Genomic DNA, 27,219 nt, shown 5'->3' on the forward strand with positions numbered 1-27,219 from the left:
AGACGGAGAGACACTTTCCCGAATCGTTCTTAAATAATGCCAAGACTACGGAATGATTCTTCAAAACGTTGATATTTCCTGAATTTAACGGATGCAATGCGACGAACCTGTGGCACATTTCTCGAACAAATTGTTCCAAGGACATGCGGTCTATCAATTGTTTACACATATAAATCTGGTTGACATCAGTTTCCTGGAAACGCTGAATTATTCTTTTCCTGTTTTTATAAAAATAGACCATTTAATCAAAGGAAAGAAAGTAACATTTTCGAATAATAATGTAATTAAAGACACATGCGAGAACATTAGTTTAAACAAAACTTTATTCTTTACTCATGGAGTGTATAACGAACTGTTGGCTCGCTGACGGGTCGGTTGACTAGCTGGTTGGCTGGCTGGATGGCTGGCTGGTTGGCTGGCTGGTTGGCTGGCTGGTTGGCTGGCTGGTTGGCTGGCTGGTTGGCTGGCTGGTTGGCTGGCTGGTTGGCTGGCTGGTTGGCTGGCTTGTTGGCTGGTTCGATCGATTATGCGTCAGGTTAGCAATCAGGTTGCTGTTGCCGGATACGCAGCACATTGGTGTTGCGTTACTGTTGCTGGGGAGCGCGTGCACACGTGGCAGTAGCTGGGCACGTAACTCCTCCGGCGGGTGAAGACGCGTTTAAGGTATCGCTTTGCGATTCGCCTTTTCTTAGAGTTTAATGCTCTATCGATGGTCCCTATTGTTCTTCTGCAGTAAATAACGAGGTAAAATGTGAACGTAAGCATTGTTACGATGGGATTCAGTGTTCCTCCCGGTATACTCCACTTCCAGTAATCGATGTTGCTGAATTGCAGAAGCTTAACGTTGTTTCAGAATCATCCTATTAATGACATTGTTGCCAAAGGTTATTGGTATTTGGCGGTATTGCTGCTTGGGCACTCAATATGATTCCGATGTAATCGAAGGTGTTTTTGATGAGAAGGTGTATCGTTCCCAATTATAACTGTGCATTTGGAGAACTCCCATGGATCAAATAGATCCCATGGATTGTTCTATTGTTAGGAACGCATTTGCTCCGTTAGCTGATGCTGTTACCATTATTCAGTAATATTAGATGTTCAGCTACAGCTCTGAAGCTTGTTCTGTTTCTAACTAGGATGTACTGGGAATGTCTATCACGGCGCCTTGTTCTGCTAGTGTGGAACGTATCAAACTCATCTCGTGTGGTGCTGTGAGGAGTTTACTGTTGGTAACAGATTCGTGTACCCAAACTGCTGTGTTTTGGATGAATTCTATGAGGTGAATCATGCCGTTGATGTTAAATATGGGCTCTTGATAGCTTCAATGTCAGTAGAATGCGGATGTTTTCTCTTAATTATCTCGTCTTTGGAGTTGGTGAGGATTGCAAACGTTTGTTAAACTGCTCTCATTGATTCTAAATTGGAGGTCGTTGCCGTCAACCAGCTTGTTCATTGTTGCGTTAATCAGACGCAAATATTCAGCGACCTGGACTGCCAGTTATCCACTTCCACGGTTGACCGATGAGTTCGATGCTTCAGCTAAGTCAATGTTTTGGTACTATTTGTATAAAGTTCGAGTACAATTGTTTAATCTTCACACGATTTAGTTCATTAAATGTAATTGTTAGTTGTTTCGCATATCCACAGATGGGTTTTTAGTGTGTTAATATATTTTTCATGTTCCGAAATGTATTCTACATGATTTGGTTTTGACAAAACAATAATAGTTGCCTATTTAAATACGTAATTTCTATTTCTTGGCCGTAGCTTTTCATTTTAAGTAATGCTAATGTTGGTAGGATTAGCGATGATTGCTTTTTTCCTTTCTTTTTATGATTACTTTAGTTATTGGTTACTTCCGTAATGACAATAAAATGATGATTTTGATCGTTAAATTTGTTTTTGTTGTTCTCGACTGTTATGTCTATTGGTACTGCCCTATTGTTATTGATATTCATACATGTTTTCGCATTGAATCTGGGATCTTATGTTTTTTTACACCTTTCTTTACGTAGACTGCCTTCTCTGTCTCTATTTCTGATGGGTTTGCCTTATTGTCATTGTATCTTTACATGTCTCTATGGGTGTTTTGTATTTTTTTAAGATACTTTATTGTAAGCGTTCTTCATCTCTTATGTTGAAATGTGAAAATGGTTTTATTCTGTTGTATTCAATCAGTTGAATAATATTTCTTTAGCGGCGAACCCAATAGCGGAGTGTGCAGTTATCGTTGTATAAGGCTGTTACTATGTTCACTAACTCTGGTGAACTAAAATCTCCGAATGTTTGTTTGTTTGTATTGATCAGTTCTTTAATGGTACTGTGCGTTTGCTCTACTTGGCCATTGGATTCGGAAGAGAAAGTTTGTAGCTGAAGGCTTCTTCTAAATGTAGTTTCTAAATCACAAATTATTTTTCGTGGTGGGCTAAATACGCTAGTGTATTTTGAGACGGCGTTTCGGATGTCTGTAGGATTTCTTGATGGTATCTGAAGACATTTGAAAAAAGCGCATAATTGTGTTTATCAATTCCATGATTGTGTTGTTCGATTTTCGTTAAATCTTGTATCCTGAACCTCAACGGAGTAAGACGCCTTTCTGAAGCTCATCCGAAGCCCCTGTGCTAGTGTTAGGGAACCGTATAATTTCCCTAAAGTGGTTCCGGTACGCCACGAAGCATCGAAAGCACGGTTCGTGTACGTGTACGTGTGGATTGCTGGAAGGTTGCTGGTAGCTGGTAGCTGGTAACCTTTCAGCAGCGGGAACGGGCTGTGTTTCCGCATCCCTCCGGAACGCTACCAACAATCGACAGTACGGTTTTTTTTATTGTAAAAATAAATAAAAGTAAAGTTGTTAGCAGCACGGCTCGTCTTCTTGTTAAAGAAGCGAATGAGCTAGACCTCAAAGTCTTTTTATATAAAAATAAAAAAAGAAAGAAAGAAAAGTCTTTTTGTTCGGATAGATGGGAGGCTTGTCCTCGCCCCTTTTAGGTTGCGATTGGTGGCGCCGTGGCTTCCAGATTTTTGGCTAACGGTTAGCGCGTTAGTTTAGCATTACATTAATTATCTGATTATTATAGTACGGTACCGAGCACAATTGCGTATCTCGAGTATCACACGTATAGCGGACTCCTATGAAAACAATAGTTTACACTGCCGGCTTCGAGGGTTGAAATATATCGGCACAGAGGTTTGCATTAATGTTTTAGAGTTTGCCTCTAAAATTAATTTAACTATTTTATACGATTCTTACTGAATTTAACACAGAGTTTTTAGATTTAGAATATATTTTTTTTAATTGAATCAAACCGGAAGTTCGTTTTTAATTTTACTTTCGAATCTTGGAGCTCGAATTGATCAGCAAACTGTTATACCGCTTAGGTCCGTCAAATTGTCAAACTCGTCTAGTGGCCCACTGTCAAGCTGTCAAGCTGTCGTGTTGTCATAAAAAATAAGGCGTCCTTTTGTGAAGGTTAGTTTTAATATATATCTTTCGCGAGGTATTATTATAATTAAAATTACATTATAAGTGTAATAATTATAGATGATTATTAATTCGTGTTTTAATGTATATTCCATACAGGTAGCTCGCAACAAACGATCGACAGCACGGTTCTTGTACGTGGTCGGATTGATGGAATGCGCATCTTTGACTCTATTTTGTGTTAGAACAAAGTGTCCATGTTGGCTAAAGAGGCTGTTCTATAAACTTAGAACGATCCATAGAAGGAATACACAACTCACCGCCAGATGAAGACTTTGTCTGAACGACACCGCAACGACATCGAACGATAGCGAGCAGCCTAGAAGAGGAAGAGATTCCACTCGAGCACTAGATGAGAATTCTTCCTAACACCACCGCTGCATCACGTTCGGAGAGTGTTCGGTACGATCAGGCTTAGCTACGAGATAGGAGAGCAAGTGTTTAAGAGCGCCTCCAACAACACAAATTGCTCACACCCACGGAACGCCATAAAGTATCGACAGCACGTCTCGTCGCCGTTTTAGGGTGGAGGAGAGGCTTGTTCACGCGGTTTTCGCTTGCCATTGGTGGCTGCCGTGGCTGACGATTTTCAATAAACAAACAAATATTTTGGAAATCGATTGATCCGTTTATCTGTTATAAAACACCGGATCAAACTTTTTGAGTGCTTCGAAAATGAGCCAATGTACCCGCAACTCATTAGAACTGTAAAGAGCGAAATCATTGCTGAGGCACGTGAGATCCTCATCGTGGTTCCGGTACGCCACGAAGGCCTCAAAGTTTTTTGTTATATAAAAATAAACAAAAAGAAAGAAAGAAAAGTGTTTTGGAAAGAAAGAAAGGAAGAAAAGCAGCTGTCTGGTAGCTGCAGCTGCTGGTTTTTCATCGTTCCGGTACGCCACGAAGACCTCAAAGTTTTTTGTTATAGAAAAATAAACAAAAAGAAAAAAATAAAAAGTCATAAAAAATGAAGCGTCCTTTTGTGAAGGTTAGTTTTAATATATATCTCTCGCGAGGTATTATTATAATTAAAATTACATTATAAGTGTAATAATGAAGACTTTGTCTGAACGACACCGCAACGACATCGAACGATAGCGAGCAGCCTAGAAGAGGAAGAGATTCCACTCGAGCACTAGATGAGAATTCTTCCTAACACCACCGCTGCATCACGTTCGGAGAGTGTTCGGTACGATCAGGCTTAGCTAAGAGATAGGAGAGCAAGTGTTTAAGAGCGCCTCCAACAACATCTAAAATTTGTACCTCCGTTTCAGAGAATAAAATAAATTGCTCACACCCACGGAACGCCATAAAGGATCGAAAGAACGGCTCGTGGCCGTTTTAGGGTGGAGGAGAGGCTTGTCCACGCGGTTTTCGCTGCCGATTGGTGGCTGCCGTGGCTGACGTTTTTCAATAAACAACCCGGTACATAGAAGGACTAGGGGAAAACTTATCCACGATCGTAAGAAACCAAAAACCAGAGCCGTCCAGTGAACGAACATTCCAATTTTTCACACTATCTGTGAAAGAAGATAAATAATTTATAATTGACGAAGAATTAAATTCCCACGATTTTTCCATTCTGCCTGGTATCTACAGAGCAGAAAAATGGACAAGCAACAGTCGCTGTACAGATGCAACTTTCACCGACCGTGGCATAATGTCAGAAGAAGTACCTAGCACGTAAAGATATGTTAAAACAATATTTGGAGAACAATGAGACAACCCCGCTAACGGAACAAATTGAAGAAATGGAATTCCTACGCGATCATTTGGTAGACGACTTAGAAGGGGATGCAAAGATTGACACCATTGGTGGCTATTTCCGCACGACTTATCATAATGGAAATACTTATTAGGGCAGAATGCCAACTCTACTCAAAAGAGCACAGTAATAACGAGTAACTAGGTTAAGTCGGATACCGATAGTCGGTATTTGACCCATTAACTATAAGCAATCGCTTGCTTTCTAACCTAAGATTTAAAAAGACGAACAGCACACACTCCGAAACTCATCGAAGAGATCCGCAAACATCAATGCCTATACAATGGAGGGAATTATCGAAAGCACTTACGTTGCCGACTATCTGGACAGCTTCAAGACGGAAGAAGAAGCGGCGTGTCAGATATCGCTTGATGTAAGGGATATTTTTAGGAACGGCGGATTTGAGGGGAGGAACTGGACCTCTCCAATTCTTAAAGAATTGAGAAAGCTCCGCTCCAAATCCGCGGAAATACTTGACCGATCCAAAACAGTTCAAACCCGGTTGCAGCTTGCTCAAGAGCACTACGACTGGGCAGGTGAAAACCTGAACAAGTGGCGAAATGTACTGTGGTTGGATGAGTCCAAAGTGAATTTGGTAGGTTCGGATGGGAAACGCTGGGTGCGTCGTCCATTGTATACCGCCTTCCGGCCACAGTACACTGTAAAAACCGTGAAGCACGGCGGAGGCAACATCATGGTTTTGGGATGTTTCTCTTGGTACGGTGTCGGTCCTATCTTTTGGATAAAATATATCATGGACCAACACAGATACTAAGACATCATCCAAACTGTCATGCTGCCTCATGCAGAGTGGGAGATACCACTGAAATGGCAATTCATGCATGACAATGATCCGAAACATACCACAAAAGCGGTTAAAAAATGGTTTGTTGATCACAAAATTGACGTCATGAATTGGCCTGCACAATCGCCTCGAGGGACGCCGTCGAGCCTATTGTGAAAGCCGACGGAACAGTAGACGCCGTGAACCCCGTAAAAGATAAGAAAGCGCGAGGTAGAATAATATTACTGTTAGAACTGCATAATTATTACCATGTAAAGGATACACGAGCAGCTCAAGAAGCGTGGAAGAAGCGTTTGAAGAAACGGGCTTAGCGCGAGATCTGCTTTATAAGCTAATAAGAACCGACTCTGAGAGCTGTGGATCCACTGAACAGTATGCGAACAAAATGATTTCTATCTGCCGCCAATTAAACGCGATCGGTTTCACGATCGCAGAACGTTTGGTTTGGTGCGCTTCTCCTTGCTGCGAAAAAATTGTATATAGTGACATCTTGGGAATTAAATAAAAAATGGTCTACTCACGAGTTAGCCAAAAGCTTGGTTCAAAGTACCAGCTTCGAAAGTACAGTGCAGTGCGCGTATGCGCTTCCAAGCTGGAGTTTCGATGAATTTCAACATCTTCTGGACACGATAGTTTTGATCGTCAATAGAGTCGGGCTGTGCGTCGACGACAGTCAAGTTGGACTTGTGAGTGCCGCATGGAAATGCTTACAAAGGCAGAATGCCAACTCTACTCAGAAGAACATAATGCTATCGAGTAGTTAGGTTAAATCAGCAACCGATAGTCGGTAATTGACCCATTAACTATAAGCAATCGCTTGCTTTCTAACCTAAAATTTAAGATTTAAGAAGACGAACAGCACACACTCCGGGGTGGTTCACAAAAACAGTGCATTGTCAAACACAGAAAAGGAGTTTTTTACCTCAAAAGTTTTTTGAAAGGTGAACCGTTGACCACAGTGCAAGCTTGGTCGGCATTAGTGGAAAGATAAGTATCTTATCAAAAAGAAGCACGCGAACGAGCTTATTTTGTTTTCTAAGATGAAAAACCCCAACTGGGTGAGAATTCGCCCATTGATTAATTGTGGTGCAACGCACGCGAAAATGCTAGGGCAATTGGATGTAAGGCCTTATGGTTGGGGCATTTTGTTCGCACAGTTAATTGTGTACAAATTAGAGGGCAAAATGCAGAGGGAATGGGAGTATGTAGTCGATAACCCTGAGTCTGGTTATGACGAGTCGCTTGTTTAAAAGAGAGGTATTGCGGTATTGCACTTTATGATCCTCTTGGGCTGCTCGCGATGTTCGTGATTCACGGCAGGATCTATGGCGAACTGGCACGCAGTCGGATGAGGAGATTAATGACACGCAGTTGAGAGATTGGCGTAGCTAGATTGATCAGCTTTCGGCTATAGAAGACCTGCGCATTGGCGAATGTCGATGCAAGACGGCACGCGAATGCATGCGTCTTATATTCGAGGATATTCGACGATGCGGGAGAACCTTAGTGTACACTCATCGGTCGGAAAGCTAAGGAGGTGCCACTGAAGCCACTTACATTTCCTAAATGAAGGCCGAACTTCGACTTTGATGGAATCACAGCGGTACAAGAGCAGAGACACGTCAGAAGAGATACGGCAGGTAAATCTTCACGCGAAAAACTGTAACATCTGGCTACTACCTATCCGGTATGAACGTGTTTGCCGATTGGAAAGGCTACAAAGGACGATTGGTTGGATTGTCCGGTACGCAGGTAACATTCTGTAGAAGCAGACACAACTCGAGAACTATCCGAAAGAAGTTCGCATTCTTGCCATGGACGATGGCGATGGAAAACTAGGAAGAAGAACAGTATTATATGCGAAGCCACATTTACCATCTATTGCCGGTTGTAGACGGTGAAGGCGTGTTGCGATTATGATGGAGGATAGGTTCAGCGGCTGAACTAAAACTTTCGCCTTACAGGGTTTCCCACGATTTATTGGTTGGTTCCCATCAATTTTTGGTGGGTTCCCATATTTTTTTTGTGCGTTCCCACGATTTTTTGGTCGTTCCTTAGAATTTTTTGGTCCAATTGTATTGATATCCAATCGGAAAATACCAATAAATTATGGGAACGAACCAAAAATCTATGGGATACGACCAAAAAATCGTGGGAACGCACCAAAAAATCATGGGAACTGACCAATAAATCGTGGGAAACCCTGTATTGCTGTTTTCGCACTACTCCAACTATTTCAACACACCTAGAACTACCGACCCCAAAATGATCGACGGGCGAACTAGAACGAGACAAACAGTGGTAGCACGCTTTAACCGTCTTCTGATTATCTGGTGGCCTACTACGCATAATCTTTTCTACTACAGCTTTCGTCTGCACCTATATTTTGCGTCTCTCTCACTTATAAGCAATCGGTTGCTTTCTAACACAAGGTTTAAGATTTGTTAATAAAGCACAATGTCGTGAATGTTACAAACGGGTCGCGGACCATTTGCAGCATCCATAGCATCGAGGAATGCTACCATCCAGACGCTACCTGTTTCTTTTTGTTTGCGCCCTTCTTGATTTTTGCTTTTGCTTCGTGCTGCTCTTCGCTCGTGGATCAGCAGTTTATGACTTTAGCCTTGGGCAGCAGCAACCGGCTTGGCTTTTCATTATTCTTTTTTTTTTTTTGTTCTTCATTTATACCTGCGTGCCAGAAACCCTCCTTTCCCTATACTCTTCCACTTTTAGCATCCCTCTCGTAGTTTGACCCAACATGCCCGATCCCAACCGATGCCATCCTGCCTTTGCTCTATTTTTTCAAGCCTCTTCCTTACTTTTTCCATGTCCCACGTCTATCTGTTTCGTCGTTTTCGCATACAGTCCTCATCCTCGTCAAAGATGGCTGAGGTGGCGAGGGGGTGTTTTACGATCCTTTAAAACGTAGGTTTCGAGCAGATTACACGGCGTCGAAGCGACCAAAAAATGCACATTTAGTTATGCCACACGGATACGAATGCTAGCGGTCAAAGTATCGTATGATCGTGCAGCACAAACAGGATATTCATACTTCACCTTTACAAGTTGGCGCGAACGATAGCGTGTGGCTTATAAGCGAAAGACGCTACTCGAGGGCCGGTCGAAGACTTCCTCCCAACCTCACCTCAGCATCGCCGGAAGGCAACGGATGACGAGCTTCGCGGGTCATCCAGCAGCAGGCAATTCATCGTGGCCGTCGATACGTACTCCATCCGGCTGCGTCCGATCGCGTCTGGACTGCAAAGGTGTGCGTTTTCGTGTATCCGTGAGCAAGCCTCGGGAAAGATAAGCGGCTTGGTGTCGGATTGGTGACCGTCTTCATCGTGAAGGTACAGTAGCCATCTACCAGACCAGGTACAATGCTATGAGCAGATGCCACCATTATCACCATCACACACACATGTACACAAACTTATTTCGAATATTTTTTGAGCGGCAGGAGGGCACTATTATTTGTTAAAAGGACGCGAAGTCAACTGTGTTGTTAACACGCGTTGTTTCAGAATGCTATTGGCAGAATCTGAAATCGTACATGAGGCTGGTTCGCTTTCGCTCCCCAGACGTCAAACCAGCAGTCAATCAACGACTGTCAGTCGAGGGGTAGGCCACTGTCTTATTTCAACTATTTTGAAAATGAGGCGGTGCTCGGACACCAATCAAATAAGACCTACAAAACCAAAGTAGAACGTCGATTATCCGGGGACGGATTAACCGGCGGGCGGCTCAACCGTGCGCATAAAATTGACAGCTCTTCAATCGTGACAAACATTTGCAGCTATAGTCAAGTTCGCAAACAATTGTTTTTTTTTTTCAAGTTGGTAAACAGGAAATATTTGTATACGTCTCAAACCTCTATATTTTATGTTATGTGTAAATTTCATAAATCTTAAAACACCTGTTTTCTATCCGAATCTACAATGTAGATTAGCTTTTCTATATTTTATTTTTTTGACAGTTCATATGACATTTTACGTCAAGGTTGTTAGAACGAGACGGCAATATTTTAATACGGTACTTAAACTAAAGGTACGATCTCTGCCAAGGTGGACATATTATACAGATGGGATTTTATATATTCTACGTATGATTGATTGTTTGATTTGATTAAATGTTAATTAAAACTGTTTGACAGTCAAGGTATGCTCAGCATAGATGGATATCGAACATCACAGACAGAAACAATGTGTCGTTTTCAACAATATGTTTATGTAATTTGTTCCACAGTGTCTGATAGTGTACCCCCTTGTATAGTCCGAGCTCACTAGTTGAACTTCGAATCCCTGCCAACTATTGAACTTGTGCATTTTAGTCGGCACCGTTTTCCATACAAAAATATCTGAATTTATTGAATGAATCTTGTTCGATTGATGTCAGAGCGTCGCCTCATTGGCTGGAAATAGAAAATGGATCTACATTTGTGACAGTCCTACCCCCGTGGTTTTTGACAGCCAAAGCAGCTTTTTGACAGCGCCATTTGGTGAATGGAAGAAGTTTGTTGATCAATTTGCAACACCCATTCCTGCGTGTTTTGCTGCCGTGAAGAAGCCCGAAATTTTCCAATGTGCTAGCGCCGTCGCCTAAAACGCTTTGCTTGCACGTTCTGTACAAAACCCCACCAGCCGAAAAGTGCGACCACGGGCAGACAGCAAGCGGAAGTGTGTAGGGTGCCCCATTTCGCGCCCAGTCTATATGGTTGGTGCTGCGGCAGCACGGCACGGACGCAGCGGCGGGCGGATGCATTCTGTCTCGCACTGAAACCAAAACAACCCTAGCAACAGCAACGTCGCTAAACCCACACGGTGCAACTGCATTTGGGCGTAACACAAAGTATGGACAATTGCCACAACTATGCCACCACATGTAAGCCGTGCTCTAGCGCTTTCGCATTTCGCTGTGATGTTTTGTATTTACGAGTTTCCCCGCTTTTTCCTTCTCCACAGCGAAAAAGAAACGAATCCCCATCTCGGACGATATACACATCATAATCAAAAAGTTCCGAGACAAGGACAAGCACGATGAGAAGCCTTGTGAGTGTGTGTTTCCAATGGCCGAGTTTGCGTGGCCTAACGTTTGCTAATTTGGCCCGTTGTCTATTTTGTTTCCCTTGTAGCTACGTCAGGTGACCATGACTATGACGACGAGCACAGCATGGACTCGGAGGAGCTGCGACGCGTCCGGCACCAGGAACCGTCCTCCTCCTCCACACTAGTCGGCATCGCGTCGAACAGCAATAGTAATAGTACAACCTGCCCCAGCGGCAACTCGCTACAGACGGTTGGGGTGGCCAGCAACCACACGGTGCAGGTGCAGCTGCAGCCCCAGCAACACATCATATCGCTAGGCCAGACGCACACCGGTCTGGTGGCGAGTAGCAGCAGCGGCAGCAGCAGCAATGCCAACCTAGCATGCCAAAGCAGCAGCAGCAGCCAGTCGGAGGACATCAAACTCATCCTTCGGAAGCTGTCCAACATCGAGGAGCTGCTGAAGGTAGTTGCCGAACAGAGTCTAAGTCGTCTGACGACGATAAAGCAAGAGACTGGCGCCACACTGACGACTGCATCCGGTGGACAGCTGACGGCGGTCGAGGCGAATCAAGTAATTCAGCAACACCATCATCAGCAGCAACAGCCACAGCAGCAGCAGCACCATCAGCAGCAGCACCAGCAGCAAACGGTACCCCAGGGTGTGGAGCTTGAATCGTGCTTCAAGTTCCCGATCCGTACGCTCAAAGAGCTGATCGAGCTGAACAAGAGCATCTGCGGCGACGAGTCGCTGTACAACAAGCTGTTCGAGCATCTCACCAAAATAAGACTGGACTGTGACCAAAACATCGTCATCAACGCGCTAACGTCGATCGTCAGCGACGAGGTGCTGGATGCGGTTACGTGGGACACCGGCAAAAAGTTTAAGCTTTCCTCGGTCGTGCTGTTTAGCGATTCGCTGTACGGTGAGCATAACACATTACGGGAGAGGGCATTGCGCGTCGGGCGCAGGGCATTTGTTTTAATATTATCTTCCATTTCCCTTCTCTTGTAGTCGCTTGGTTTAAGGACAAGATGAAGTACGACGAGTACGTGACCGAGATGAAGGATGCCATCGAACGGTCGCACAAGCGGCACGCGAAGGTTAAAACGAAACGAAACCAACAGACCAACAGCAGCCACCAGGGATTGCAGCAGCAGCAACAGCAGCAGACACAGTCACTGCAACCGATCCTGCACTCGCCTTTGGGGACGAGCAACAGTGCCAGCACGACTGCCGTCGTCGGCGCTGCACCGCCCGGTACCGTCAGCTCGATCAGCTGCGACAATAGTGCATTAATTCTCAAGGTAGATTCTCTCGAATAGTAGTGAACCGCGTGTGCGTACGGTGCAGCATCCCAGGGCAGGGAGTTTAAACGGAACCAGAATTTGTTTGGACACTCCCCCCATCCCATTCATTACCCACCATCCCCTTGCGGTGATTGCGACACTCTGCACCGGTGTGTGTGTGTTTTTTAAAATAATGTTTGATTGTGTTTCACAAAACTATAATCAGACAGCCTACGGCAAATAGCAAAGCGTTGATTATTAATTCTATTTTCTCTAACATTCATTATTGCACACATCTGCAACGAAATGATGCTGCCAGTGTGTGTGTACGAGAGTGTGTGAGAGAGAGAGAATATTAATTTAGTTGCAATCTAGTGGATCACGGATCTAAGGGCAAAGTAAAGCAAAGCATGCTTAGAAGCGATCAGTGTCGACAAAAGGAGTGTGCCACCAAGGTTGCCACGCGGAAATGGCATCGGGATCGAAGAAATGAAACTCGGTTTCCCTTTTCATTAAATATCTGCAGGGCGCGCTGCAATAGTCATAGATTTGTTTTGTTTTGTTTTAGATACGTACTGTTTGAATGTTTTTTTTTTCCTTTTTCATGACCCCCATCATAGACCCCCTCCCATTTACAAGGTGTAGTAGAAACACACAAAAAACACGGGGAAAGGGACACACAACAGGGATACACATTTGGAATGAGCTAAGAACTAAAGCACTACCGGCGGCCCTCTCTCGCCATGCAACGGGCGGGAGAGGGAGCGGTACGTACACAAACTAAGTTTAACGTTTAGAAATATGAAACGCTGTAAAACAAAACCTTACGAATAAAACAAAGCAAGAAAGCACCACCCTCCTCCCTCTTGTGTCTAGCGGGAGCGGGCCTCGCACAGCATAATCAAAGCAACCGTTGGAATGGTGAGCCACCGCTAGAGTGGAAATAGGTGAGAGTGACACACTTACGGCGAAAATGAAGCTCAGCTTCGAGGCTCGGTTTTGTAGACGGCCTGCCGAATACTGGACGTATCCGTTAAACTTCGTCCCACTGTCGTCCGGCACGCGATTGTCGGCGTTCTGTTCGCGCTGGTTACCGTCCGAACCGGCAGATGTGAGAATTTTTCTACATTCCTGTTGCATACTGCTTTTGGTAAGCTTTCTACACCTTGCAGTTGCATTTCCAATCCCCATTTTCAATGGTGTTTGTTTAAATAGATCAACAGCATATCTACGTTTGTCTGTCTGCTGGCACGACGAGCCGTTCAGGAGCAGCAATGGTTGCACTATACGCTCATCATTTGGCAGATCCACTGCCTGCTGGCGCAGTTATACCTTTGGCATGCAATATCGAAGGTAAGTAAGATCCGCTGTAACTTGTGTAACATTAATTTTTTAATAATATTTTTTCTTTTTTTCTTCTTTGCAGTACCATCATGTAGCAGAGCTGGTACATCTGATCCCACTTTGCCTTGCCCTGCTTCCGCTGGACACTTGCTATTCGATAGCATTTCATGGTGGTTTGGGCGCAGTTTTCAACAGCCTTTACCGGACAGCGTTTGTCGTTCATCATGCTGCCGTATGGTTGATGCCGCTGCTCGGCTTAACGTGTGCGGTCCACAGGGAGTATGCTGATTGTATTTTTATTTCCTAACAAAATCTGCTTTAGAACAACAACACATGCTTTCATAATACAGCAATGGACGGCCATTCGTATGTTTTCACCACTTGGACAAGCATGATCCGTTTGACTCTTTCTCGGAAACGTCCGTAACCTCTTCGGCGGCGGAACGATCCTTGGCCAGTAGCAAGCGCTTATCGTTGCGCACCTTACGGATGGCTTGCCGCATAGCGGTTAGAAAGTTTAGCACGCTTTCCGTTTCCTTCTTCACGTACAAGGCGTGCGCAAGGAACGGAATTTTGCGCAACGTGCGCCCGCTCAGTCCTGCCGACAGCTTCACGACCTGCAGCAAAATGTCCAGCATGGTGCTGCTCGGTCTAGCCGGATCGGTCGCCTGCTCGTAGCTCGGTATACCATCCGTCGTGTTCGCCGCCGTTTGCGACAGTCGCCGGTTTGAAGTGTTCGCTTCCTTCTCCACAATACCGATGGATTGGAGGTTGTACAGTGCCGAGCGATAAATGTCATAAATAGCTGGCTCCGTCGGATGGCCAATGTACTGCACGAAGTCGGCTCGATCCATGAATGCTGCATCGATGCTGTCCGTCAGGTTGGATGTGGCAAGGATAAAGACGTTCGGGAAGCGACGTAACCGATCCAGCTGCGTTAGCACGGCGTTCACCACCCGTATACTGTCGCTCGGTTCGTTCGCTAAAATGAGAGGAAAATCAGAATGGTACGGTGGGAACAGGAATAGCAACCTGTCAATTACTGCCGCTTTCCACCGTCGCTTACTTACAGGAGATCCGATCCCTGGCGTACGCGATCGATTCAATCTCGTCCACCAGCACGCAAACCAAGGATCGTTCGTCCTCCAGCAGGGCAACGATTTCGCTGAACACCTTCTGCACCAACTTGCCGCTCTCGGAAAACCAGCGCGAAAACAAACTGTGACTGTTGATCTCCACCAGATGGGCATGTCGGTACTGCTCGTTCAGCCGTATCGACAGCTTCTGGGCGATGGCTTTGCACAGGCTCGTCTTGCCTGTCCCCGGTGGTCCGTGAAACAGTGCCAGCCGGTTGCATGTGATCAGATTCTTGTCCACACCCTTGCGTGCGAAGAGCATCGACGTTTCGGCAAACGCCAGCACGCTGTCCTTTATCCCCTCCTCGTAGATCAAACTCTCCCACAGGCCGTGCAGTTCGCGTGCCGGCAGCAGCATGTGGTGTGAGATTTCCATCTCCTCCGCACAGTGGGTAATGGTTTCCGTCACACCTTCCTGTTCCTGCAGCACGTAGAAGTTAAACTGGAGCGCCGATCGCGGCGTGTACTGGTCGACGTCGGTGCACACCTCCACCTGCAACACGGACAGCACCGGGATGGTGAAGGTGGTACCCATGCGAATCGTTTCCCGCTCCTCTATGATGTCGTGCACGTGCTGGTACACTTCACAGCTTTGCTGCGACTTGTTAAACCTGAGCCAGTGTGATAAGAGCAGCTTTACCTTCCATTTGCATTTGGTTGCGGATTTTGCATCACTTACCCGCGGGTGCAAGCCACCTCTATCCTGATCGTCGGCGCAGATATGTCGTTCATATTGACGCGAGTTATGTATAGTAATGGGTCTAGGTGCGACTAACAACCACTTTTGATGCCTAACAAATCAACAAACGTACAGTATTTCCAATGCAGTGGAACCGCTTTACAGACAGAGCGTACCTGCCTGATCACAATACCAACGGCGATGCTTACCCGTTTAGCCGTTTCATGACAACGGCCATATTGAAATATCGTGACACATGTCATGCATTGTCGATTTTTCCCCTCATGCCACAGGGTGGCGAAAAAACTACAAAAAAAGAAAAAATCATTTTTGAACACCTATAAAACGTAATTTTTACTCTTTTACAATAAAAGGAGAGGTATTCCGGGTATTCCTACAGGTCGAGCTGCCACACCACAGAGCGAAAAAACAACTTTAACGAAAAAATGGAAAGCTGTAATATAACGCATTGTAACGCTTCCTTTTTCGGTTGAACGATTTCCCGGCCCACCCAATGGCGAGCGAAATCCTAACGAAATTGCTGCTAATATGCTTCTGTACTGCAAGACATCAATTTAACACAAATTAAACTTAAGTTTTCCTATAATTTTTATTACATTTAAAAGAATAAAACTCACAATAACAAGCGTTACTTTTCGGTTGTCATTTTTTCCGTTACGGTTATTTTTCGGTGTGTCTGGCAGTGGCCTAACGAAATTGCTGTTAGTATAGGGGTGAACGGGGCAAAATGGATACCCTTTATTTAAGCATTATTTCACAGCAAGGATACATTTCCAAGGCTCAAAATTTATTCATTTTATTGAGAGTGGTGTACGGCGGCATTGAATGCGAACAAGACAATAGATTTCTATTGGTATGATCACCATGAACAGATGAAAAAGGTATGGAGAATTTAACAGGTTCGAGACGATGTTTCTCTTGTTTGTTCGAGATTTCTGACGGTGCTTTCCCATATAAATCATATAATGAATAAATAAATATACGTCCGTTTGTGTCGGATGTCTTGTTCGCTTGCTGCCAGTAAAAACGGTGCTGAAGCAGTATGTAACACTTGCAAAATATTAAAAATTCTGCTAATTCAATGAGATTCACAGAGCAGTTCAAACGATTGTCTATTTCAGGAATGTTTTTGAAGACATATATTTGAAAATGAATTATGTTCGTTTTATTCTCGATTGCTCGCCTTTTATCGTAAAGCTGCAATGAAGGAATGCCTCGCAAAGGGATGATGAGAATGATGATCTTTGGTTTTGTAATACTTTTGGATTTCCGTTCTTCCCAGAGTGTATAGGGATCCAGCGAACCCATACAAAATGGATGAATGGTTCTTAAAATTACTGGTCCACGATTTACAGTGCACCGATCATGCGAATTATTGCAAACATATTTAACCGTATCATTTGGGCATCATTAAAGTCCATGCCAACTTGACTCTGAGAACCATCACCACCTGGTCCTCCAGACACTTTGGTTCGAAGCGGAAATGGCAGGGCACGTACCGCGACGATGCTTGCTAAGCGCAAATCATCCTCGCGGCACGTGCCCTGCCTTAACCAAAGCGTATCACATTGGAACCAACTAAAATCATCGTTATGTTTGTCTACTTTTGGGACGAAAATTAAGAAAAATGTCCTCCAACGATGTTTCAGTAATCGAGTAGTACGAGATGTAATCCCCAAATTCCTCTTTCAGCGCAAAGGCTTGCTCAAACAGCTCGGAGAGTGCGAGAGAACGACTTACGATGAATTTCAACAATCCCTATGAAAAGCGAGAAAACAAGACGTTAGCTATCGTTCGTCGAGGCTTATTTAGCTCTTGGCTCTTACCTGATGGCCTTCCTGCAGCGATGCATTGAAGCGCTCTGTTACCGTCTGACGAATCTCCTGCTCGGTATTATTGCCACCGTCCGCTAGGGAAACATTCAGCTTAATCCACAGATTGTACCCATGCCCATGCCGTTTCTTCAGCTCTGGTATGGTTCCTACGCAACGGAGCCGCCCGCCAACCATGATCGACAGCCGATTGCACAGCTCTTCGCATTCGTCCATGCTGTGCGAGGTGAGCAGGATGGTTTGATGTTTACGCTGTATCGTTTTGATCGTTTTCCACAGGAAGCGGCGCGACTTTGGATCGACACCGGTGGTCGGTTCGTCCAGCAGCACCACCGACGGGCCCCCGAGCAATGCCAGTATCGTGTTGACCTTACGTTTCGTACCACCAGAACAATCACGCAACGCGTGATCCCGGTACTCCACGATGTCCAACTTTACCAGCCAGCTCATGATATGCTTGTCCCGTGCCTCTATCCCTTTAATTTGTGCAAAGTAATCGATCACCTCGTACACGGTCATAAAATCGAGCAGCACATCGAACTGCGGACAATAGCCGTACTGCCTGCGATACTGAAGCGCGTCCGCGGCCTGCACTTCGCATTGCTGGAGATAAATTTTCCCACCCGTCAAGGGTAGATTGCGCGACAGCATTTGGAAAACGGTCGTCTTGCCGGCCCCATTCATGCCGAGCAGTCCGAAGCACTCGCCCTGCTTCACGGCAAAGCTGACCGATTTCACCGCCTCGTGGTTGGTGTAAATTTTCTGCAATTCTTGCACCACGATAGCGTACTTCTTACCGGCGTCCGTTACCGAACCTCCTCCGTCCACCAAGCTCCTGACCAACTCCGTTTCCTGCGTCACATCGTCCGCGTTCACTGTCGCGAGGTCTGTTTGGTCAAATCCATCCGTGGACGAGCGCTTTCCCGAGCTGGGTGATCGGTCTTTCGTCCTCGACATCGTTCTGCTAACCTGCCGATACACTTTGCGCACACTTTGGCTCGCGGCTTCGCTACTCGTCTTCACCTTTTCGCGCGTGTAAATGTTTTCCACCACCTGGTTCAGGATAAGCATCTGTAGCGTTAAAAGTACCGGTGATATAATGTAAAACAACGTTGGCCGGATGCGCGGGTTGGCAAATGCGTGGCCGTCCGAATGGGCCCTGTTCTGCTCGGCGGATAGGCGCTCGTATAAGATCAATTTTTGATTTTCGTACACCACTCGGAGCGAGTGTTTCAGGCCGAATTCGGGCACGACATGCAACACCGTAATCCAGCCACTGTTATTTTTTATATCATCGTACCCGTTAGAAAGCAAGAAGACTCCTCCAACTGTTGTGAGATGGAATAAAAAAGGATTAACGGCACCATAGTGCAATTGCAACAAAATGTTGTAAAAATCCTTATTTACCTCCAACAATCATTAGATAGCTCATAATTGTAATTGCCGTGTTGGCGTTATCCACACACTGGCTGATGATATAGATGACCGGCAGGGCGATCACGCCGTACACCACCAACGTCCAGAATATCTCTCGCTCGGACGATTCAGTGAACGCATCGGTACGATCCAACAGGAGTACCAGCGCGAGCACTACCAAACATTCGGCCAAATGTATCGTCAGATCGAATGCGTACGTGCTGGCCCAGTAAAGATATCGGTTAATGTTTTGCAGCTGCCGGAAGCCGCTCAAATGCTCTTGCAACGGCACTTGCAGATACATCAGCACGTAGAAGTAGAACGCTGTGGGAGTGGTGAAGGTTAAACAAAAACATGCTAATTATATTCCCGTTCGTTTCGGTGGTTCGTTTCGGGGGGGCGGTGAAGGCCCCGCATTTGATTATTACCGATCGCAATCAGCTCCGTGAAATAGTAAGGCGTCTTAATGTCGATAAGCTGCTTGCGCGTCGAAGGAATGTTTCGCGTGTGGACCGTCGCGTCTGCTTCTCCTGCGTAGTAGCGCAGCAGCACGGTCGTGGTCACCGTTTCGGCAATGCCGGCACTGTGTAAGAGATTGTTGTTGTACAGTACCGCCACATGCACACCGTCGGCTGTAACGTTACATTCGATTCCAACCACCAGCCGGTCGCGATACGTGGTGTAGTCTTTATCGATAAGTTCCTGAAGCGCATCCGCCAGTGCGTAGTTTTCCAACAGCATCATCCGTACGCCATTCACTGGATGCCGTTCGAGGTCCAATTGGATGGCTTCTCGATCCCAGAACTCGTCGTCGCGATCACCGCGGTTCACTACTAGCACCCCGAATGCCTGATAGATGGAGTCCGCCGTTAGCGTTACCGCTGGGAGCGCTTTCGCTGCGTCGGTAATTCCGGACGTAAGCGTGAAGCAAAGTACCGTCACTAGCGGAGGCAGCACAGCCAGCCAACCGTACACGTGCGTGTTGCATTTAATGTGGATCCACTTTTTGCGCCATATTGCCATGAACGTATTCCTTGCCTCCGGGAACGTTAGTTTGGAGGGATGGAGTGCTACTTCGATTTCTATTAAATTTTCTGCCGCGGGACTCGTCGGACTGTCCACAAAGTCGACACTCTCGGGATGATGTTGGAGCTCTTTTCGGCGGTTGCTGGAACTGGAGGAATTGTAGATATAGCAACAAATTGTAATTGCAGCATTCAAAGGCGCTTCAAAGCAGCGATCGCTTAACATACTTCAGAAACACTTCCTCCAACGTTGCGTTGGCCATATCGATCGTTTCGATGCCAAGTTCCTGTTGGGTCGCCTCCAGCTCCTTTAGCAGCGGTGCGTACTTGCGAATCTCATCGTACGGCAGCGTGGCAGCAAATATTTCCTGAACCGTATCGCGCACAGTTGCGTTCGGTATGAGTTGCTGTATGCGTTGCCACGTTTCCCGCTTGTCGAATGTCGCGCCCTTTAGTAGCTTCAGCGTGTATCCTTTGCCATACTGTTGCTTCAGGAAAAGGGGCGATCCGAACGCTACCAGTTCGCCCTCCTCCATGATCGCTACCCAGTCGCCCAGCACGTCCGCCTCCTCCATAAAGTGGGTCGTCAGCAGGACCGTATGGTTTTGGCGCAGGTCCAGCAGAATGTCCCAAATGTCGCGACGCGATTCGGGATCCAGTCCGGACGTCGGCTCGTCCAGGATGAGCAGCTTCGTGGCACCGACGAGGGCGATCGCTAGGCTAAGCCGTCGCTTCATCCCACCGGACAGCGTGTGGACAAGCGCATCGCTTTTATCAAGCAGATGTACTTTTTCCAGCACGAGCTTGGCCTCCTTTTCCGCTTCCTCCCTACTGAGCCCTCTCAAGCAGCCGAAAAACACTAAATGCTCCAAACAACTTAGGTACGAGAAAAACACATCGTGCTGGGGACAAAAGCCAATCTTATGCCGGTACCGGTTAGCATCGTGCTCACCGTCGACAACGATCGTGCCGGACGTGCGCGGTACCATGCCGGTAATAATGTTCATCGTCGTCGTCTTGCCGGCCCCATTGTGCCCGAGCAGCACGGTGATGCTGTTGGAGTAGATGGAAAGGCCGAAATTCTTTACCACCACCTTTGCCCCACTCTTGCGGCTGTGAAACACTTTGGTCAGGTTGGCGATGCGCACGACCTGCTGCGTGTCAGCACCGGGCGCTTTGTTCGGCTCTGGTCCCTGATCCTCGAGCTCTAAATCGACAATGTTCGAGTTTTGTGCGGAATTGTTCAGACTTTCCGCTGTGATTTGGTTTCTACTGCTAGACCCGTGCCCGAGTTTGAGCGACCATCCGCACTGTGCCGGCAGGAAGAACCCCTTCGGCTTGGGTGTACCGTACCGGCCGGGGAAAACGTTTGAAACGTAATACCACATCAAGGACCAAACCAATGTACCGATCAGCTGAAAGCAGTATACCCACAACAGGCTAACCGGGGGCACCCCGGGATAGTCGGTCGTTGCTACATCACCGGCCCCGAACAGGTGACCGGACGATTTGAACGAGTGAAATATCGTTCCTCCATAGTACAGGCCGTTGGCGGGAAAAATAATACACAGCCACATCAACCCCGAGCTAAAGTGGGCCATTATCAGCGGTCCAAAAACGACCACCGGTACCACGGCCGTCGCAATGGCGGATGTTTCGAGCGTAGTGCTAAGAAAGAAGTTAAAAGTAACTAAATTAGCCACAAAAAACGTACCCAACAGGTACAGATAGACCACCTGTGCCGCGTTCGCATCCCACGTTCCATGGGCAAACGCTATGGCGTAGCACACGTACAGCACCGCACTTAGCTGGACAAAGTTGATCAGAAACAGTGCCACCTCCTTCCAGTAGCTTTGTAAGGTGGCTATTTTTAAAAACTCATTCATTCCATTCCCCCGATCTTCCACGATCACGAGCAGCAGAATGTACGTGCTGGAGGCTACCATCGTCACCATCATAGCTATGGTCGCGTCCAAGATCTTGGTCGGTTCCTGTGGCCCTCTGCTATCGTCCACGGGAACATGCCCGAATGCCAGCGCGAGTCGTGGCGCGTGCTCGTCTTGTTGACTTGCGTGTTTTTGCCGGTACGCCATGTCCACGTATGATTGTTCGACCGCATTCTGCAGCGCTAGAAACCCGCTCTCGACGTACTCGTTATCGCGCTTCTGATAAGCGGACAGCACATCTCGCGAGTAAACCATTTGCGTGCGAAAGTTGTTGTTTTTCGTTCGTACGACGTACTGCAGTGGATCCCCGCCGTGCTGGGAAAGGTTCTGAAAGCTCACGCCAAAACCAAGGTACGGGTCGCCGAGCAGTGTAAACTCCATCTCGGTATCACTATCGCAAGGCACAACTCCTGTGATAATAGAACAGAAAAGCAGATAAGGTCGGGCTGATAAAAGATCGTCGTTCGGGCATTTACAATCAGCTCTAAACATGTATATATGATCCATACGTTCATCCGCAATGAACAGCCGTTGGCGGACGGCTTCCATGAGAGTTTCGGTCTGCTCCGTTCGCGGGGTGTAGTAGATTTTGTTGATCAGCTCACCGGGAAAGTAGTCAGCCAAATCATCCTGCCAAATGAGAAAAACAAAACAAATTAATCCAATAAATCAACTGACAATCTGACGATCCTCTAACATCTAAATGCAAAAACCTAAATAAATAATTTAAAGAAACGTGTTAGACTTGGTAAATCGAATTGGAATTCGGCTCGAAAATCGATTCCAGCGAGCTTTATGACATTCGAATTCTTGTTTCTAGTGTCTCGCTGCGAATCTGAAATGGTATTTTTTGTTTCATTTTTTTCTGTTCGAACAACTTAAACGCTTGCTAACACGTTGAAAGCAAGTCTGGTTTTGATCAGCTTTGCATTTAGGGTAACTGTACCAGTTTTCGGCAGTGTACCTATTTTCGGCATAGTAGCTAAAAATGTGAAATTCTGCACAAATGCGGTAAAAAATTTCACAAAATACAATTTTGCAGTGAAACTGTACTTATTTGATATTCACATACGAAGTTTCACACCATTTCATTTCGTATTTTCCAAAATATCAAATAAATTGTGCTTTTTTCGGCAGCTTTGCTGTCAGCCAATCGTTCGGCAGGTTTTGTGATTAAGAGAATCAGAACAGTAAAACAATGAAAAAGTGATGTATATTAAAGATTTTATGCTTATTTAATTTATTCTAACTTGTTCGGAATTTTAAAAACACGATAAACAGGTTATTTTTCACTTTAAATGCTGCCGAAAATAGGTACACAGTAAATGTTCATTTTTGACAGCTCAATGTTGTGGGCTCCTGCCGAAACTCGGAACAATAACACACTTTGAATTTGGCTGAATATTCCTTTTAAAATTGATCAAAACACTACAATGCGTATGTCTACACATAATATGACCTTTCTTGTACCAAATATCACCAATTTTACGTTAAACAATGCACTAACTTAAGAGAAAAATAAATATTTGTAAGCCAGTTCGCACCGTACGCTATAACCATCAAACTGTCAATGGCTGCTCTGTTTAAACGTCGCATCAAAATGGCTGTCAAATCGGGCCAAAATAAGCAACATAAAATTATTAATTAAAATGCTTTTTAACACCAATCTTAGGAAAGTAAGAGTGTTAAATTGCTTTAAACATTTTTTTGTACATATTCACATTGGTACAAACATTTTCTGACCCGTATTCGCGCTGCCGAAAATAGGAACACAGCCTGCCGAAAATAGGAACAAACTGCCGAAAATAGGAGCAAAATCAATGTTTGCATTTTCGCGAATATTTATGAAAAAAGGATTTGAACCGGCAAATAAAAAATATTGTAACATACTATGATAGTTTATCAACCAGAATAACAACACTTTCAAGAAAAATAATGAAAAATATTGATGTGTGAGCAATTTTTGTGAAACTGCTGCACTAGCCTGCCGAAAACTGGTACAGTTACCCTAATTGAAAATGGGCTTTTATTTACGTTTGTTTTAGCTCTCTGACAGTTAGAATCCTCTCGCTACAGAGTCTACTTAGATAGAGCAATCCGAATCCATTTTTTGAGCCACAACTTTTAAAAGATGGTACTGCCAGTGCGTTGGCAACGATCTCGTTCAGCCGTCTGATAGAGCCGAAAAGGTGTTGCGAACGTATCCAAGTTTTACAATAATGCCCCCCTCCTCCCTTCACGATTCTAGTCAGCTTTTTTTATATGTAGTTTGACAGTTGGAGGCTGAAAACAAAAGTAGCCTGCGATTTTCAGCCTGGATCATTTTTGCCGCTAGAGCAAGCATTTGATTCGATTACCTGCTCTAAAAAATGGCCAAACAAGGTGGTGTTTATGTTTTTTTTTTATCCGAATCCGAAGGCAGCCTTAACTGACTAATGTTCGCCCACACGACCGTTCTGCCGCCCATCCGATCACCATCTGTTGCCCGTTTTGCCCGGGCGAACATTCGCTGTTCGGCGTGGGATGCACGATCGCTCACTCAGGGGCGCACAGTGGAACGCACCAGACCGAACCAATCCGGCAGCAATGCTTCAATGCTGCTGAACAGTGATCACATTGTAGTAACACCTTCTTCTCGCTCGCCTCCCCGCCAAAAGAAGTTGTTTCGCCGTTTTCCAGTGAAAAAAGAAAGGTGCCAAAGGAAAAAGCGTGTGCAGAAGTGCATTGTTTAGTGTACGTGTGAGAGAGTGTTACAGCTTTCAAATATTGCGAAAGTTAAACTGCAAGCCGTCGACGGCCAACCCAACTAGTTCATCCACGTTCCGTTCGTTTTTCATGGATCCCACCCCCATACTGGCTCGATCCGCGGTGTAGTTTCGCGCTCATACCCCGCAGCTGGTGAAATCCTCAATCCCACTTCAGTCGCTGCAGTTGTGTGTGGCGCAGTGTGTACCCATGGCGCAGCAAAAGTTCTTCTCCGGCCTGACCGAGGGCATGATCAAGCGGGCCGCGGGCGAGCGGCCGGACCGCCAAAAGACACAATTCTACTGGCCTGACGAGGACGCCCCCGATTCGGCAGCACCCACAGACACGGCCCCCTCACTCAATGGTCGCCCACACCAACTGAGCCGAAGGTCGTCGACGGCGAGCAGCGGTAGTACTGCCGTCGACTCGCCCGCCACACTCCACTATCGTCGCCGCCAATCAATTGGAGAGCCGATTGAGCGGGACCGCCATCCGAAGCACGCCGGATCGAACATCCAGTTCTATGACGGTGTTGGTTCCTCGTTCGCCGAGCTGGAGCGCACGCGGGCGCACGAGCGTCACCGGATCGAGCAGTTTCTGCGCCAGCAGTCAGAGGAGGAGACGGGCGGGGAGGCTCGGGCCAAGCGTCTCAGCACTTTGCAGTCCAATATCGCGTTTTACGACGACTGCACGTCTGTCGCGCTGCCAGTAGTGAACGGTAGCGGCGGAGATCGGCGAACGCACACAGAAGGCTGGGAGCGAGCGGACAAGCAGGACGTATCGGAGCTCAGTGAGCTCGATGATTTTGATGACCGCAGCAGTTACCGGTCGGGCTCGGTCTGCTCGTCCACCACCAGCGGTTACCGGCGGTCGACGTCCGTGATGCCCGAGCACAAGCGCAACTCCCAACGGCATCTGCGGTCCAGCATTAACTTCCACAACGGATGTGCGACTGCCGACGACCGAGAGGATACGCGGAAACCGGTCACCGTGCGCGAGTCGGCCACGGCCCGCGTGGTTGTCGGGTTGCCGAACCTGTAACCTCGCTCTCCCTGCAGCCAATTGCTGTAGGGGTGGACAGACCCTTGCCACTCCCCTTCCCTCGAGCTGCTGGGTGAGATGTTGCCGGCATCCTGGTGAGGGGGGCTCCGACACCATGCTCGCCAAAACAGCAAGAGTTGCACACCAGAACCTGCCACTGTGGATTGCTTTGTGGAACAGACGTTCATGGATGGCGACATAAACCCCTCCCTCCCTCTCTCTCTCTTTCGCTCTCTTTTTCTCTAAGCTTTGCTGTTAATAAACTGACAAATAAACTTTAAGATTACATTAACAAAACTAGCGACGCAGATTACATTTTTGTGTTTTGTTTACCATTTCTCTAACAAAGCTCTCTCCAATCGGTTACATTCGAAAGTAAGGTTTGCCGCTGTCTCCTCTGATTGTTAACTGGGTCTACCTTTTTCTTGTATCGATGTAACGATCGGCAGGTGATGCGATGTTGCTGATCAGCTGGCGTCTCTTCTCTCTTAAAATACAACATTGACCCATTTGTATGCGTGGTTTATCAAATTGGCTCTAAACTCTACGAGCATTTGGCTCTATCAGACCCCTCATAGCTGAGATCGCGCTTGAGGCGTTTGCCTGGACATTCGTTGAAGTTGTTTATTTTATACGTAAACATTGATTCGATTGACTTCAATGAGCACATTTCCGTTCCGTTTAGAAAAGATTACAGTGGGGAATATCCGGTTAAAAACGTGTCATGCTTGCAAAGCGTTTTAATCGCATGAGTGGACAGTTTTCATCAAAGTGTTTCCACAGAGCCCATTTGGTAGAAGTTAGTTGTTAGATTCTGCGCTTAATTCATTCACAAAATGCAAAGCTCATGAAAGTGGCGTCACCCTACATGAACCATCCATCCAGAGCAGAGTACAGTGGTACTAGATGAGTGTAACGGGATCAGGGCGTTGTTCTATATAAAGCAAAGCTCAGCACTAATCATCACCATTATCAGCTTTGTTTCCATGGGCCAGTATCGATCCCCTCATCTTTGCTTGAATATTCGATTCGCATCAACGTTGGCATCGGAACAGCATGTTTGGTTAAGTGGTGTTTTTATGCGGCCACAACTCTATAATTAAGCAACGACAAACTGTTTTATGACTCACCTGAAGAATAAGGTCATTTCCCGAGCTTTTGGTTCCAACGGAGGATCTTTTGCCGGTCGGTACAGCTACGATTAACACTGTGCACAAAATTGGCAAAAGACTATTGACACAGTTTCGTACCAAGTGCCGCCGCTTTTCCTTCAGTCCCATGCGAAGGAACAGCATCAGCAGTGGATTCATGGTGGCTATTTATTATCGATGCACATGGGTAAACATTTAAATATAGTTCACATTACCACACACCCGCAGAAAAGTTAGCAAACACATTTCAGATTCTTGATTGACGCAACAAAAATGCGAGGTGAACAGTATGGCCAAGCGATAGAACAACATGCAAGACAAGCATATTGCTAAGGCAGTGCTCTAGAATCTGTCGTATGCGACAACCGACAACGTCTGCCAATCTGTCGCCCAGCATTGTTTGTTTTCATTTTCAAGCAGCTATCAGTACACACCAGCATCAAACAAATCTTTTATAAATCCTTCACAATTTTCATTACATGCGCAAATACATACTTCTG

General features: G+C 46.1%; 4 protein-coding genes across 6 annotated transcripts; 2 read left to right on the forward strand and 2 right to left on the reverse strand.

Moving 5' to 3' along the window:
• Nucleotides 1–10,531: 10,531 nt before the first annotated feature.
• On the forward strand, nucleotides 10,532–14,080 carry LOC120908511 (probable nuclear hormone receptor HR38). The gene is made up of 6 exons (XM_040319563.1): nucleotides 10,532–10,932; nucleotides 11,013–11,099; nucleotides 11,183–12,019; nucleotides 12,109–13,533; nucleotides 13,599–13,736; nucleotides 13,810–14,080. The coding sequence occupies exons 1-4, from the start codon at nucleotides 10,902–10,904 to the stop codon at nucleotides 12,417–12,419; spliced, it is 1,266 nt and encodes a 421-aa protein (XP_040175497.1). The 5' UTR covers nucleotides 10,532–10,901; the 3' UTR covers nucleotides 12,420–13,533; nucleotides 13,599–13,736; nucleotides 13,810–14,080.
• LOC120908506 (pachytene checkpoint protein 2 homolog) lies at nucleotides 13,208–15,796 on the reverse strand. Its single transcript, XM_040319548.1, has 3 exons — nucleotides 15,543–15,796; nucleotides 14,798–15,474; nucleotides 13,208–14,709 (listed from the first exon to the last, which is right to left on the reverse strand). The coding sequence occupies exons 1-3, from the start codon at nucleotides 15,593–15,595 to the stop codon at nucleotides 14,102–14,104; spliced, it is 1,338 nt and encodes a 445-aa protein (XP_040175482.1). The 5' UTR covers nucleotides 15,596–15,796; the 3' UTR covers nucleotides 13,208–14,101.
• Nucleotides 15,797–16,277: 481 nt separating this feature from the next.
• Nucleotides 16,278–27,048, reverse strand: LOC120908496 (ATP-binding cassette sub-family A member 3). 3 transcript variants are annotated; one of them, XM_040319526.1, is made up of 8 exons: nucleotides 26,699–27,048; nucleotides 22,292–22,412; nucleotides 20,065–22,192; nucleotides 19,240–19,985; nucleotides 18,803–19,135; nucleotides 17,390–18,723; nucleotides 17,127–17,321; nucleotides 16,278–17,061 (listed from the first exon to the last, which is right to left on the reverse strand). In XM_040319526.1, the coding sequence occupies exons 1-7, from the start codon at nucleotides 26,876–26,878 to the stop codon at nucleotides 17,154–17,156; spliced, it is 5,010 nt and encodes a 1,669-aa protein (XP_040175460.1). In that variant the 5' UTR covers nucleotides 26,879–27,048; the 3' UTR covers nucleotides 16,278–17,061; nucleotides 17,127–17,153. The 3 variants fall into 3 exon arrangements, with proteins under 3 accessions (XP_040175460.1, XP_040175450.1, XP_040175469.1); XM_040319516.1 differs by having other exon boundaries at nucleotides 16,278–17,321; XM_040319535.1 differs by lacking the exon at nucleotides 26,699–27,048 and having other exon boundaries at nucleotides 16,278–17,321; nucleotides 22,259–22,374.
• Nucleotides 23,917–25,881, forward strand: LOC120908513. The gene has a single exon (XM_040319577.1). The coding sequence runs from the start codon at nucleotides 24,738–24,740 to the stop codon at nucleotides 25,566–25,568; it is 831 nt and encodes a 276-aa protein (XP_040175511.1). The 5' UTR covers nucleotides 23,917–24,737; the 3' UTR covers nucleotides 25,569–25,881.
• Nucleotides 27,049–27,219: the final 171 nt, after the last annotated feature.

Source organism: Anopheles arabiensis, chromosome 2, assembly GCF_016920715.1.
Source record: "Anopheles arabiensis isolate DONGOLA chromosome 2, AaraD3, whole genome shotgun sequence".
NCBI lineage: Eukaryota > Metazoa > Arthropoda > Insecta > Diptera > Culicidae > Anopheles > Anopheles arabiensis.